This window comes from Hemiscyllium ocellatum, chromosome 2, assembly GCF_020745735.1.
Source record: "Hemiscyllium ocellatum isolate sHemOce1 chromosome 2, sHemOce1.pat.X.cur, whole genome shotgun sequence".
Classification (NCBI taxonomy): Eukaryota; Metazoa; Chordata; class Chondrichthyes; order Orectolobiformes; family Hemiscylliidae; genus Hemiscyllium; species Hemiscyllium ocellatum.
In genome coordinates this window covers 56079022-56094657 of record NC_083402.1, presented here as the reverse complement: position 1 = coordinate 56094657, position 15636 = coordinate 56079022, and the positions used below count along the sequence as shown (strand labels likewise).

The window sequence follows — 15636 nt, the reverse complement described above, 5'->3', positions numbered from 1 at the left end:
TTTTATGAATGTGAGGTCATGCCTCACAAATTTGTTAGAGTTCTTTGATAAAATGACCAGAAAAGTTCACGAGGGCAGGTTGATAGGCATAGCCTATATGGATTTCAGTAAGGCCTTTGATAAGGTTCCACATGGTAGGCTGCTCTGGAAAGTTAGGTCCCATGGAATCCAAGGCGAGCTGGCAAATTGGATAAACTATTGGCTTGATGGTAGGAAGCAGAGGGTAATAGTGGAAGGATGCTTGTCAGACTGGAGGCCTGTGACTAGTGGAGTGCCTCAAGGGTTGATGCTGGGCCTATAACTGTCTGTTATATATCAGTGATTTGGATGAGAATGTACAAGGCATGATTAGTAAGTTTGTTGATGACACAAAAATAGGCAGTATTACGGACAGTGAGGAAAGTTGTCAGAAATTGCAGCAGGACCTTGATCAGCTAGGGAAATGGGCTGAGAAATGGCAAATGGAGTTTAATATAAATAGGTGTGAGGTCTTTCATTTTGGAAAGTCAAATCAAGGTAGGAGTTTCTGGTGAATGGCAGAACCTTAAGGAGTGTTGTGGAACAGAGTGATCTTGGAGAACAGCGTTCTTTACAGTCCTCTGAAAGTGGAGTCACAGGTAGCCAGGGGAGTAAAGAAGGCTTTTGGCACACTGCCCTTCATCAGTCAGAACATTAAGCATAGAAGTTGAGATGTTATGTTGCAGTTATACAGAACATTAGTGAGGCTGCACTGGGAGTATTGTGTTCAGTTTTGATCACCTTGTTATAGTAAGGATGTTATTAAAATGGAAACAGTGAGGAAAAAATTTACAAGGATGTTGCCTGAATTCAATGGTCTGAGTTATAGGGAGAGGTTGAACAGGCTAGGACTGTTTTCTTTAGTGCTTAGGAGACTTATAGAGGTGCATAGGACCATGAGAGGCATGGATAGAGTTAATTCACTCAGTCTTTTTCCCAGGGTTGGGCAATTGAGGATGAAGGGCATCAGTTTAAGGTTAGAATAAAATGGAACTTGAGGGGAAACCTTTTTACGTAGAGGGTGGTCCGCATATGGAATAAGCTGCAAGTGGAAGTGGTTAAGTCAGGTACATTAACATTTGAAAGGCATTTGGACAAATATATAGACAGGAAAGCATTAGAAGGATATGGGTCAAGTTCAGGAAATGGCGTTAGCATGGACTAACATTTTGCTCGGCATGGACCAGTTGTGCCAAAGGGCCTGTCTCTGTGCTGTAGGAATCTATGTCTCTATGTTTCCTCAGTCAGGGCTCTGTCATTGATCCGAGCATTCTTGAACCCAGCCCACAGCACATTATACCCCGTGAGTTTAGCAATGCCCCTGCCCTGCACAAAGTAGAGATGGCTGTCCGATAGCTCAAGAACAACAAAGCTGCTGCAGCAGAAGGTATCCCTGTTAAGTGTGGAGGCAAAGAGTCCCTGCTGCAGCTCCATGCCCTTATCTGTCTTATATGGAAGGAGGAGAACAAGACCGATTATGGTAACCACAGTCCCTGAAAAATCATCGCCTAAGTCCTCTTTAACTGTCTCCTCGCTGTGGCTGAGGAACTCCTCCCAGAGTCACAGTGTGCCTTTCAGCCTTGGCCAAGGTGACTTGCTGCTGATCTCCATAGCAGGCTTTACTTTCTTGTAATGTGCAAAAGCAAGGCATCCTTTGATTGGAGTGCTTTCAGGGAAACACCAGCACAATAATCAGTCAAACAATGTTGTGTAGTAACACAGAATGCTGGAAATCTCTGGCAGCATCTGTGGAGAGAAAGTAGAGTTAATATTTCAAGTTGAGTAATCCTTCTTCTGAACTTCAGATTTCTGAAGAAAGGTCACTGGACCAGAAACATTAACTCTGTTTTCTTTTCACAGATGCTGCCAGACCTGCTGAGTTTTTCCAGCAATGTCTGTTTCTGTTTCTGATTTTCAGCATCTGCAATTCTTTGTTCTTTTTTAAGCAATGTTATCTACATGAGTGCTACATCAATATTCTTTGGTAGTCAGAGCTTCTCCACTCAGTAGTACTCTACTAAAGCTAGATTTATTCACTCTGGGATGTAGATATGGCAATCAGCACCAGTAAATGAGAAAGCACATCTCTGAAATTGCCAGGACTGCCTAACGTTGCTCAACTCTGCCCTTTCTCAATTCATGTGCCCTCATCCGTGTCCTCGTTAGAGCTGGAGTTGATTAATTTATCATAATCTTAGCTTGCCTCCTATATGTTATCCTCTACAATTTAAAATCATTCAAAACTGGGTTGTCCAAACCCAACTTGCATCAAGTCCCATTCATCTATTATTTATAACATAAATTTGTTTCCAGTTTAACAAATGGTCAATTTTAAACTTTGATTTTTCCTTGCCTTTATCCATTTCAATCTGTGGTAACTCCTATGGTGCTAGAACCGTCCAAAATATCTGTACTCTTCTAATTCTGGTCTCTTGAATGTGCTCCCATTTTTATTACTCCAACATTTGTGGCTGTGCCTTCAGCTGTGGAATTTCCTCCCTCGATTTCTGTTCCTCTGTGCTTCTTTAAGATGATCTTACGACATCCCTCTCTGACCAAGTTAATAGTCATCTGCTTCAATGTTTAGCCCAATGTCTGATGTTGCTTAATGTGAAGCACTTCAGGATGTTTTATTCCATTGAATGGTGCTGCAAGCAGTTGTTGATTTTTATTCCACCAACATAATGAATGGCTTTACAGATTCCTACTTTTAATCCCAGTGATATAATTGGAGCTGGAGGATACCAGTTATCACAGAAGTTAATAAAAATGAAATGTTAAAAAAATTAACAAAAACAGGAATTCAGGACAGAAGTTAAAGTTGCTGAATGAATCTTACTGGGCATCTTAAACAGACAGTCAGTTGCAGCTGAACAGCGAGAAAGCTTGGATTTCCATTGTACATGATGTCATGATGGTGTAGTGCAATCGTAGCATAAAACCTGAAAATGATCCAGCAGCTGTTATGATATAAATTTTTCCTGTGTTAAAGTATTCATAGTTGATCCTTCCTCAATCAGTAATTACCCGTTAACACTCACAGGCCTACTAGAAGGTCTTGTGCTGAGCAGCAGCAACAAAAGCAGTGTGCTGTGGCAACAGAGCATAGAATTTTTTAGTTTGTTGTTTTTGGCGTGTTAATGGCTGAAGAAGAGATAGCAATTTAACTGACAGAGGGTTATTCATTTGTCACACTGCCAAGAAACCTGTTACTGACTGCATTAGAGAAACCACAGCGAGTTTATAATCAACTTCCTCCTTCTGTGTGGGATATAATTTCTTTTAGCATTTACTGTCAGGACATAACCAAACAGTAGCAGGATAGGTATTGAATTCCCTTAACAAATTACTAGCACTAAAATATTAATGAACTATGTGTGAAGAAACCCTTCCTAAAGCTATACTTCCTGTTCCTGGCTCGTGGTCTTTGACAGTGTTCGCATTTCAAGATATGAGTCAGAAGATGTATCCGGCTTCAGTTAGTCCAAACCAGTAGAAGCCAGAGTTGCAGATTTTATTCTGAGTAGATACTGAAATAACTCCACAAAGGTTGATATCCTATCACCAAGTCACCCTTTATTTACCCATGCATAACACACAACGCTGACCCAGTTACCTCCAAGATGGCTTCTAGAGTGAACAGAATCTTTGACACTCCTCTTCTTTTTTTCACCTCTTCTCTTTAAAGAGCAAAGTCCTTCACTCTACACTGATCCAGCTCCCTCAGAGGCAGCTCTCAGAGTGAACAGAAGCTCTGACACTTCTGTTTTTTTTTTGTTTCTTCCCCCACACTACCACCTAACTGTCATTGTCCTTATTTTTCCCCAGCACATATTTTGTGTGTGCAGGTGTGAGACACAGTGAAAGACACAAAGTGTACCAATTTTTTATTCAATTTCCGCTACCAGGAAGAAAAGAAACATCCAAGAGGCCAGTGACAAGCAGTGCCCTTCACATCAAAGGACAATGCTGTGTGGTCAACCAGTGAAGGGGAGGGCAGGGATTAAATCAAAATAGAATTGGACAGAGAAATAATATACTCCACTCCCTGCGGTGCCCACCTCTTGCTGAACAGCTCATTTACCCCCACACTCCTGCCTAATTGCAGAAGTGTGTATTTTTTCCCCAGCACCCATGTTGTGTGTGTGCAGGTGTGAGACACAGTGAAAAACATAAGGTGTACAAATCTTTTATTCAATTTCCACCACCAGGAAAAGAAGAAACACCCAAGTGGCCAGTGATAAGCAGTGCCCTTCACATCAAAGGACAATGCTGTGTGGTCAAACAGTGAAGGGGAGGGCAGGGACTAAATCAAAATAGAATTGGACGGAGAAGTAATACACTCCACTCCCTGCAGCACCCACCTCTTGCTGAACAGCTCAAGGGCCACTCCCGTTTTTATATAGAGTCATAGAGATGTACAGCATGGAAACAGACCCTTCGGTCCAACTTGTCCACGCCGACCAGATATTCCAACCCAATCAAATCCCACCTGCCAGCACCCAGCCCATATCCCTCCAAACCCTTCCTATTCATATACCCATCCAAATGCCTCTTAAAAGTTGCAGTTGTACCAGCCTCCACCACATCCTCTGGCAGCTCATTCCATACATGTACCACCCTCTACATGAAAAAGTTGCCCCTTAGGTCTCTTTTATATCTTTCCCCTCTCACCCTAAACCTATGCCCTCTAGTTCTGGACTCCCCGATCCCAGGGAAAAGACTTTGTCTATTTATCCTATCCATGCCCCTCATAATTTTGTAAACCTCTATAAGGTCAGTTGACCTCATTCGAATCACTAATGTAATATTCATGGAATATGTCATCATTGATTTTATTGAGCCTGTAAAACCCTTCTACTAGATAGTAACAGCCATCATATTGGATTTTTAAAATTTGTTCATGGATTGTGAGTATCTGGAGCTGAAATTCCCCAAGGCCTTATTCATTGTGGCTGGTGACTTCAACCAGGCTAACCTCAAGAGGGTGCTGCCAAAACACCATCAACATATCTCCTGCCCCGCTAGAGGACATAATATCCTGGACCGCTGCTGCACAATCAGTCTCCATCCATACAGATCACAACGCTGTGTTCCTCTTCCCAGCCTACAAACAGATGCTGAGACAGGAGAATCCTTCACAGGAAGAAATATTTTGCCGGTCTGAGGTAGCAGTAGAGCGACTCTGCGACTGCTTAGAGTTGGTGGACTGGACTGCATTCAAGTACTCAGCGGGAAACCTAGATGAGTATGGCACCAGCATCACAGAATTCTTTAGCAAGTGCTTGGAAGACTGCGGGTGAAATAAGTCAATCAGTGTGTCCCCCAACCGGAAACCTTGGAAGGACCAAAAAATCCATTCCCTCCTGAAGAACAAGTGAGCAGCATTCAAGTCAGACAAGTCAGACCTATACAGAAAATCCAGATATAACCTCTGCAAAGCCATCAGAGACACTAGGCAGTAGTGGACCAAGTTAGAGGCCCAAACCAACCATATGGGCACCCACTGCCTGTAGCAATGCCTAAACAACATAATGGGATACAATATGAAGCAGAGCAGGATAGGGGACAAAGATACATCCCTCCCTGTTGCACTCAATGCTTTCCACGCTCAGTTTGAGCAGAATGCCAGTGATACGGTGTCACTAGCCCCGTACACACTTAGTCCCTCTGTCACTACTGCAGAAAGTGGGTTGGTCTTCCTGGGAGTCAACCCGAGGAAACGACAGGCCAGGGCAGAGGTTCCGGCCGTGCATGTAGATCCTTTCCAGAGCAGCAGCTAGTATTCACTGAAATCTTCAACCTCTCCTTCTTACAAACCAAAATCCTCACATACTTAAATAAGACCATCATCACCCCAGTACTAAAGAAAGCACATGCACTGTGCCTTAATGACTCCCGCCCAGTGGCTCTGATCTCCATAATCATGAAGTACTGCAAGAGGCTGGTCATGGCCCACATCAACTGCCGTCCTAGGCTGCTTAAATCCCCTACAATTTGCCTTTGCATATAACAGGTCCACGGTGGAAACCATTTCCCTAGCCCTACACTCATCCCTGGAACATCTGGATAACAAGGACACCTACGTCAGATTCTTGCTCATTGACTACTGCTCCGCCTTCAACCCCATTATCCCGTCCAGTCTAATCTTAAAGCTCCAAGACCTTGGTCTCGGCTTCGCCTTCTGCAACAGAATCCTCAATTTCCTGACCCATAGACTGCGAACAGTGAAGATAGACAACTGCACCTCCTCCATGTTAACCCTCAGCACTAGAGCCCCCCAAGGACACATTCTCAGCCCCTTACTGTACTCCCTGTACACTCAAAACTCTGTAGCCAAATTCTGAATGAACACTTCTACAAGTTTACTGATATTACCACCATGGTAAGACGGATATCAAACAATGATAAGTCAGAATACACAAAGGAGATAGAAGGCATGTTGATGTGATGCAATGATAACAACCCCTCTCTCAATGTCAGCAAAACAAAAGAACTGATCATTGACTTCAGTAAGAAAGGAGGAGGACACACCCCCATCTACATCAACAGAACAGAAGTAGAGTTGGAGAGTGTCGTGTTTCTAGGAGTGATGACAACCAACAACCTGACCTGGACTTCCCACGTAGTTGTGATGGTCAGGATTGCACAACAATGCCTCTTTTTCCTCAGGTGAGCTCAGGAAATTCAGGAAATCTTCAAGTGACCTCTCCAACTTTTACAGTTGCACCATAGAAAGCGTACTATCCAGAGGCATAACAGCCTGGTATGACAACTGCTCTGCCCAGGACTGCAAGAAATTACAGAAAGTTGTCTGCACAGCCCAGACATCACGGAAGCCAAACTTCCATTCATACACTCCATTTACACCTCTCAGTGCCACGGAAAGGCTGCCAACATCATCATAGACCCATCCCACTCTGGTAATGCTCTACTACTACCTCTTCCATCAGGCAGAAGATACAGAAGCTTGAACATGTGCACTGACAGGTTCAAGACCAGCTTCTTTCTTGCTGTTATGAGACTGATAAATTGACTCTGTAACTTCAAATAATGTTGATCTTGTTAACATCCATCTTGCTTTGTGCATGTCCTGTGCAGTGTAACCTCTATATCTCACTCTGCCCAAGAATTCTTCACTCTATGATCTGTATGTCTTTAATTACTATGATCTGCCTGTACTGCTCGCAAACAAAGCTTTTCACTGTACTTAGTACACGTGAAATTAAATCAAATCATTCACTCAAATCAATCAATTGCTTGGTAGGCCAACATTTATTCTCCATCCCTGATTGTCCTGCAGTGTGAGCTGATTTCTTAAATTGCCGCAGTCCTTGAGGACTTGTGGCTCATTGTGAACAGGCAATGGAAGACAAGATGTGATTTACCCAGTGCAGAGTTCCTAGAATTCAACTTGTTCTTGTAGCTACAGAATTTATATAGTTTATACCATTCAGTTTCCAGTCAATGGTAATCCCCACACAGGATGTTGATCGTGGAGATTCAGCACTGGGGATGTTACTGAACATTAAAGACCAATGGTTAGTTTCTCTCTTGAGGAAGGTGGTCATTGCCTGGATGTTGTACAGACCTTGCTGAAAATGGACACAAACTGCTTCATTATCTGAGGTGTCCCAAATGGTCTTGAACATTGAACAATCATTAGTAAATATCACCACCTTATATTAGAGAAGGGCATATGAATGTATGAATTAAGAGCAGAAATAACCTACTGTACCATTTAACAAGATCATGTCTGATCTGACTGTAACTTTAAATCTGCATTCCTGCCAATTATTTCACCCCCTCACTTAACAAGACTCTACCTACCTCTGCCTTAAAAATATTCACCAATTTTTCAGGAAGAACGCTTCAAAAGCTCTATGATTTTAATTTGCATTTTAAATGGGCAACCCCTAATATAAAATGTATCCTCCATCTTCCCAGTCTAAATTCTCCTGTAAGAGGAAACATCTTCTCAATATCTATCATGTGAAGATGCCTCACGACTTTATATGTTTCAATCAAGTCACATCTTCATTTCCTAATCTCAAGTCTACCTTGTCAACTCTTTCCTTATAAGACCACTCTTTCATTGACAGGATTACCATCCTGACTTGGAAATATGTCGCTGTTCCTTCATTGTCACTTAGATCAAAACCTTAAAACTTCTTTGTTAATGGCATTATGGGTCTACCTACAGCATGTGGACTGAGCTGTTCAAGAATGCAGTTCTTCATCATCTTCTCAAGGGCAGCTGCGGATGGGCAATAAATGCCAGCGAACCAGCGATATTCACTTCTCCCAGTGAACAGAAAAAAAATTAATCTGGTTTTCCTTCTCTGAACTACCTTCAACATATCTGTATCTTTCATTAAATAAGGTGACCAATATTGTGCACAGTACTTCAAATACAGCATGACCTCCCTACTTTTAAAATTAATTTCCTTTGCAATAAGTGATCACATTCTTTTAGATCTTCTCATTGCTGTAGATGCATACTAACCTTTTGTGATTCATGCACAAGGATACACAGATCTCTTTGCATTTCAGAGCTCTGTAATCTCTCACCTTTTAGATGATAAAGTAGGTTTGTTTTTTATTCTTCCTGCAAAACTGCACACTGTGCTCTATTTCTATCGATATTGTTTTGTAACTTCCTTATGTTATCTTCACAACTTACTTTCCTATCTTTGTTTGCATTGTCAGCTAATTTGACAACCAGACCTTCCACACCTTCATGCAAGTCATTTATATATAAGTTGTAAACAGTGGAGGTGGTTGTAACAATCCTTTTGGAGAGAAGCTGCAGAAAAGGAATGGGGTACTTGTGCAGGAAACATAGAAGTTAGCACACAGGTGCAGTAGATATTCAGGAAAGCTAACAGAATGTTGGCCCTTATTATGTTGGGTTTGCAGTATGTCTTACTGCGACTGTACAAGGTACTGGTGAGACCACATCAGGAGTACTGTGAGTTATTTTGGTCCCCTTAGTTAAGGAAAGGTATTGTTTCATTGGAGAGAGTTCAAAGAAGGTTCACAAGGATGATTGTTGGTATGGAAGCATTGTCTTATAAGCAAAGGCAAAACAATTTAGGCCTCTTACTCACTAGAGTTTAGTAGAATGAAATCTCATTGAAACACAAGGGGCTTGACAAGGTAAATGCTGAGAGGATGTTTTCCCTTTGGGAGCATCTAGGGCCAGAGGGCGTGGTCTCAGAACATAAACAGATGCCAATTTAAGATTGAGATAGGAGTTTTTTTCTCTTAGAAGGATATGAGTCTTTGGAACTCCTTGCCGCAGAGAGCTGTGAGGACAGAGTCCTTGTGTATATTTAAGACTGAGGTAGATCGATTTTTGGAGAAAGTGAGGTCTGCAGATGCTGGAAATCAGAATTCCTGATGAAGGGTTCCGGCTCAAAACGTCAATTCTCCTGCATCTCGGATGATGACTGACCTGCTGTGCTTTTCCAGCAACACACTAGATTGATTTTTGGTCAGTCGGGAATCCAGGGTTATGGGGAAAGGGTGGGGAAGTGGACTTAAGGAATATCAGATCAGCCATGATCCTATTGAATGGTAGAGGAGGCTACTCCAATTCCTATTCTTGTTGCATTTGTTTTTATGGCCTTAGGCCTATTCTCTGTTTCTTCTTCTATTCATTCCAAAATGCAACTCCTTATGCCCTGAGTTTTTATTTTCCACCATAACCTTTGTTGTGGAATCTTATCAGCTGCATTCTGCAAATCTAAGTACGGTATCTCTGCAGTTTCCCTTTACTCATTGCACGATACATCTCAAAGAAGTTCAATAGATTGTTCAAGCATGATTTACCTTTCTTAAATCCATTTTGACTTTGCCACATTGCCTTGAACTTATCTCCATGCTCTGCTATAACTTCTTGAATAACAGCTTCTAAATTTTCTCTAAAACAGATGTTAAGATAACTGGCCTGTAATTTCCTGCTTTCTCTCTCCCTCCTTTTTGAAATGATGAAGTTACATTTGCTGTGTTCCAATCTAATGGAAACATCCATGATTCAAGAGAGTTTTAGAGAATTAAAACCAATGCATCAACTATTTCACTCATTTCTTTGGTAATTGATAAAGTAGCTGAAGATGGTTGGCTCTAGGACATTACCCTGAGGAACTCTTTTCGAGATGTTCTGGAGGCAGAAATGACTGACTTTCAGTCACCAAACCCATCTTCTAATGTGCCAGGTTTGACTGTGGCTGGTGGAGAGATACCCCCGATTTGTATTGACTCCAGCTAAGGCTCCTTGATACCACATTTAGTCAAATATGGCCTTGTTATCAAGGGCTGTCACTCTCACCTTACATGGAACAAGTTCCCAGAATATTAATCAACCTATGGATTCATCTATTACTGCACTCTTCAGAGAACGAGATACCACAGCTTTTTCCTAAAGCAGTGTGCTATGTACTTGTTCCACCTTGGACAGCTGAAAGACTTCATTGACACATATACATTAGCCTTCCACAACAATCAGGATTTTAATGTAACCATTGCCAGCCATCTTTCCCAGAATTCAGGAAAGCAGCAAAATGGAGTTGGGAGCTGCCAACTTGAGGAGCAAAGTTGTGGGCCAGGCGGTGCTGGTGTAATCCCTGGGTCCCTCAAGGAACTTACGGTCTCTTTTCTTTCAATTACAGCATCTCTAATCCCTGCTGCCATCTCAGATACACATTCTACCACTTCTGCCACAACCCTGATTATTAGGGACCACCCCAACGATTCCCAGTTCCAGCTTCCAACTACTGTTTATTTGTCTCTGCTCAGCAGCTGACTAGGCTGTATGTGGTGCCCCATGACAGTGCATGGTGACACCCCATATTAGTCAAGCCTCTTTATCCAAAGTGAACTGCATAATTTGCACTACTGTTAGCAACTTTGGAAAATGAGATACCTGACATGGTCCTTACAATTTGCCTGCAATATTTTTGGTGTAAATGTACATTTTCATGGCTCAACATCAGAGAACCCAGGTATGGAGTGGTGCCAGGGGATACTGACACATGTTTCTAGCAAGAAGGAAGCCCCTTTTCATGCATGCTGGGAGCAGTATAGAGAAGGAATCATAGAATCATAGTGGAAGTGTGAAAACAGCCAGTACAGCCCATCAAGTCCACACTGACCATCCGAAGAGCATCCCACCTATACTTATCCACCTACCCTATCCTTGTAACCTTACATTTCCCATGGCTAATCCACCTAGCCTGCACATCCCTGGATACTATGGGCAAATTAACTTGGATAATCCACCTAACCTGTACATGTTTGGACGATAGGAGGAAACTAGAGCATCTGGAGGAAATATATGCTGACGCGGGGAGAATGCGTAAACTCTACACAGACGGTTGCCCGAAGGTGGAATCAAACCCAGATCCCTGGTGTTGTGAAGCAACAGTGCTAACCATTGAGCCACCATGCCGGAAGGGAAATACTAGTCCTATTGCAATCAGGAAATGGCAGCAATCCTGCGAGAACTTTAATGATCTGACCAACTGCTGTGATTGTGTAAAAGGAACATTGATGTAGTAGATCTTATAGATAATACACATTGCTGCTTATGTGCATTAGTGAAGGTTGTGGATATTGAAAGTGGTGGATGAGCTGCCAATCAAGCAGGTCGCTTTATTCTGAATAGTGTTAAGCTTCTTGTGTTTCATTGGAACTGCACTCATCAAGGCAAGTGGAGACTATTTCATCACTTTCCTGACTTATACTTTGCTGAAAGGTTTTGAAGAGTCAAGAGGCATCTTATTCACTGCTACATTTCTTAGGTCTGACCTGTTCTAGTAGCACAGTATTTGTATGGCTGATACATTTATGGTTATTATTAATGGCAACCCTCAGGATATTGGTTGATGGGGATTTAGTGATGGCAGTCCTATTCAATATTAGGAAACTATCATCAGACTCTATTCTTGGAGATGGCCATTACCTTGGCACTTGTATTGGTGAGTATCATACAATAGTGTTTCAGCCCAGGCCTGAATCTTTTTCTGATCTTGTAACATAGTGTCATCAAGTTTTACAGCACGGAAATAGGCTATTTGGCCTAACTTGTCTATACCAACCAGGTTTTTGAAACTGAACTAGTCCTATTTGCCTGCTTTTGACCAATATCCCTCTAAACTTTTCCTATCCATGTATCTGTCCAAATGTCTTTTAAATGTTGTAATTGTACCCATCTCTCCCACTTTTTGTGGTAGCTTGTTCCATATATACACCATCCTCTGTGAAAAAGATGCCTCTCCAGTCCCTTTTAAATCTTTCCCCTCTCACCTCTAGTTTTGGACTCCTCTACTCTAGGGAAAAGACCTTGCCTATTCACTTCATCTACTCCCTTTATGATTTTATAAACCTCCATAAGTTCATCCCTTAGCCTCCTATGCTGTAGGGAAAAATGTCTCAGCTTATCCAGTCTCCCCTTCTAACTCAAATGTTCCAGTCTCTGCAAAATGTTAGTATGTCTTTTTTGTGCCCTTTCCAGTTTAATAGCTACCATCCTATTGCAGAGTGACTAGAACTGTACACAGTACTCCAAATGAGGCCTTATCAATGCCTTGTACAGTTGTCACATGATGTCCCAACTTCTGAACTGAGTGCTCTGACTAATAAAGTCAAGCATGCCAAATGCCTTCTTCACCACCCTGACTATCTGTGATGTCATTTTCAAGTCATTTACTAGTCCTATTGCAATCAGGAAATGGCAGCAATCCTGCAAGAGCTTCCACATCCATCCTATAATGAGGCAACCAGAACTGAACAGAATATTCTAAGTGCAGTCTAACCCGGACTTTATAGAGCTGCAGCTCTTAAATTCAATTCCTCTGCTAATGTAAATCAACACCCCATATTCCTTCTTAACAACCCTATTGACTTGGGTGGCAACTTTGAGGGATCTATGGCAAGATTTGCAAGGCAGTCATCTGTAAAGTTTTGCATACCAGTTCTCCTTCTGATTGACAGAGGGATGGTGTTGCATGAAGGTGGAGGCTGAATAATAATTGGACATCTCTCCCCCTTACCCTGGACTGAACTCTCTCCTGTACTCATCCTGTATGGTAACTGAGTAGTGATTGACATTGCCGTTCTTCTGCTACTGTTTGCTTTTTCCTCTCTTTCCCCATCCCATATTCCAGTTCTGTCAGAATTTCCTCACAGTAATAGACATGGTTGTGAACCCTGCAGAGAATGTTGTGTCTCTCAATTTCATCCTTAAAATGTGCAAGATCTTTAATTCACATTCACTAAACTTTTCAATGTGACTTAAAGAGCTCCACTTCCAATGAAAGTATTTTCCTCCTTAAATAAGTAGAACAAAATACACAATGGTCTTGGTTCAGTCTCGACAGTCTCCTATATGGTTTTAGTAAGACTTCCCTACTTTTATACTGCAATCCATTTCTGTCTTCCAAATTACTTGCTGTACCTTAATGTTAACCTATTGTGATTCATGTATAAGGGCACCTAAATATCTTTCTACCATTTAAATAATATGCTGCTTTATATTCTATCTGACAAATTTGATAATCGCACAATATTGCACAGTAAATGATCTATATCACTTTGCAGACTCATTGTATCTTCCACATATTCCATTAATATTCTACCATCAGCAGCAAATTTATCATTCTCTTCATCCAAATCATAGAGCTGTAGAGTCAGACAGTACAGAAACAGACTCTCTGGTCCAACCCATCCACGCTGACCATATATCCTGACCCAATCTTATTTGCCAGCATTTGCCCCATAACTCTTTAAACCCTTCCTGTTCATGTACATTTTCAGATGCCTTTTAAATATTGTAATTATTGCACCACTTCCTCTGGCAGCTTGTTCCATACACGTGCCACCCACTGCATGAAACATTTACCCCTCCGGTCCTTTTTAAATCTTTCCCCTCTCACCTAAAACCTATGCCCTCCAGATTTGTATTTCTCCATCCTAAGAAAATCTCTTCATGGTACTCACACAAATTCCATGCAGGCACTAGACTACATCTCCTCCCACTTGGTCAGCCTGGGACAAAGTGACATTATTGCCATGGGAATGTTATAGGTGGATGTCCCTGCTCCACCATCACACCATCAATTAATGTCTAAGCTGCTGCTAGGAGAGGAGCTTGCAGGTGTCACCAATGGAGGTCAATAATGAGACAGGTTATCAATACAGTTTAGTTTTGAGATAATTTAATAACTTAGCAGAGAAAATGCTCACATGCAAAACAATTATTATTCCATAAGCAAAAATAGAAATTGCTGGAAAAGCTCAGCAGGTCTAGCAGCATCTGTGCAGAGAAATCAGAGTTAACATTTTTGGGTCAAGTGATCCTATCTCAGAACCTGACCTGAAACGTTAACTCTGATTTCCATCCACAAATGCTGCCAGACCTGCTGAGCTTTACCAGCAATTTCTGTTTGTTTCTGATATACAGCATTCACAGCTGTTTCAGATTTAAATTATTATTCTATTCCTGGACCTAAGCAATGCAGGATTCCAGAAACAACCTTCTGATAAACATAGAGGGCAGTGATAAGTTTGTGAGTATCTTGAGAAAAGGTAATGAATCCCAACGTTCCTCATTCGATGAGAGTTTGTGTTCAGGTACGTGGCAGATGTAGAAGATTTCTGTGACTCATATTTGCATGTGAAAACTATGTGCTGAAATTATCCAAACTCACTCTAAGGATCAAAGGTCTTGCCCATGAGCTTTCACATTGGTGATTTTAAAAATTTTAACTGGAACCTACCTCAGTGCTTGATATATAGTCTACATATTAAGGCATTCTTGGGGTTAATTTTCTTTGAGCTTTATGATTCAATTTCATAGAAACCCTACAGTGCAGAAGCTATTTGGCCCATGGAGTCCAAGTTGACCCTCCAAAGAGCCAGACTCGTTCCCCCTCCCCCACCCTCCCCACCAACCCTGCGTTTCATGTGGCTGATTCACCTAATCTACAAATCCCTACGGACTATGGACAATTTAGATGCGTATTTTTGGACTGTGGGAGGAAACTGGAGCATCTAGAGGAAACCCACACAGACATGAGGAGAACATGCAGACTCCACACGGACAGTTGCCAAAGGGTGGAAATGAACCTCCAGCCCTTTGTGCTGCAATGCAGCGTTGCTAACCACCGAACCACCATGCTGCTCATAATTTGTCAAGAGATAAAACAAAAACAGCGCATGAAAAAACCAAGCAGGTCATGTAGCTTTCAGGAAGTGAAGTTTAAAGTATAACAACATTGTGTACTGAAGAAAAGAAGTCTTGTGGGTTCCAAGTATTCTGTTAAGCATTGATCACCCTTCCTGTGTCATCTTCCCGTGTTGTGTGTGAACACTGTTCAGTCTCCACAGTTTTAATGAGTGACTGCGATGAAGATGTATTTGAAGATGCAAAACGTCTTAGAAAATGAGGACTGTTCAGAGCTTGAACAACAAATTTCACACTTTGATGGTTTTGAGGTGCGTTTCATAAAGTATATTTTTTAAGTCGGCACTTTTTGCTTGACTATTTTTTATATTCATTCTTAGATTGTGAAATCAACGATAAGGTCAGAGTTGTTTGTCATTCTGAATTGCCTT

General features: G+C 41.7%; 1 protein-coding gene across 8 annotated transcripts in view; it reads left to right on the top strand.

Annotated features, from left to right (window-relative positions):
• The window catches only part of LOC132823183 (multiple C2 and transmembrane domain-containing protein 1-like), a 646464-nt gene that overhangs the window by 190774 nt on the left and 440054 nt on the right, over positions 1 to 15636 (top strand). The window contains exon 1 of one of the 8 annotated variants that reach the window (XM_060836825.1): positions 11959 to 11999. The exons of 6 other annotated variants lie outside the window; for them this stretch is intronic. In XM_060836825.1, the coding sequence (XP_060692808.1) occupies positions 11973 to 11999 (27 nt within the window). In that variant the 5' untranslated portion in view covers positions 11959 to 11972. Of the gene's footprint in view, positions 1 to 11958; positions 12000 to 15433; positions 15517 to 15636 lie in introns of those variants that run through there. One more of the 8 variants, XM_060836815.1, reaches the window with a different exon arrangement.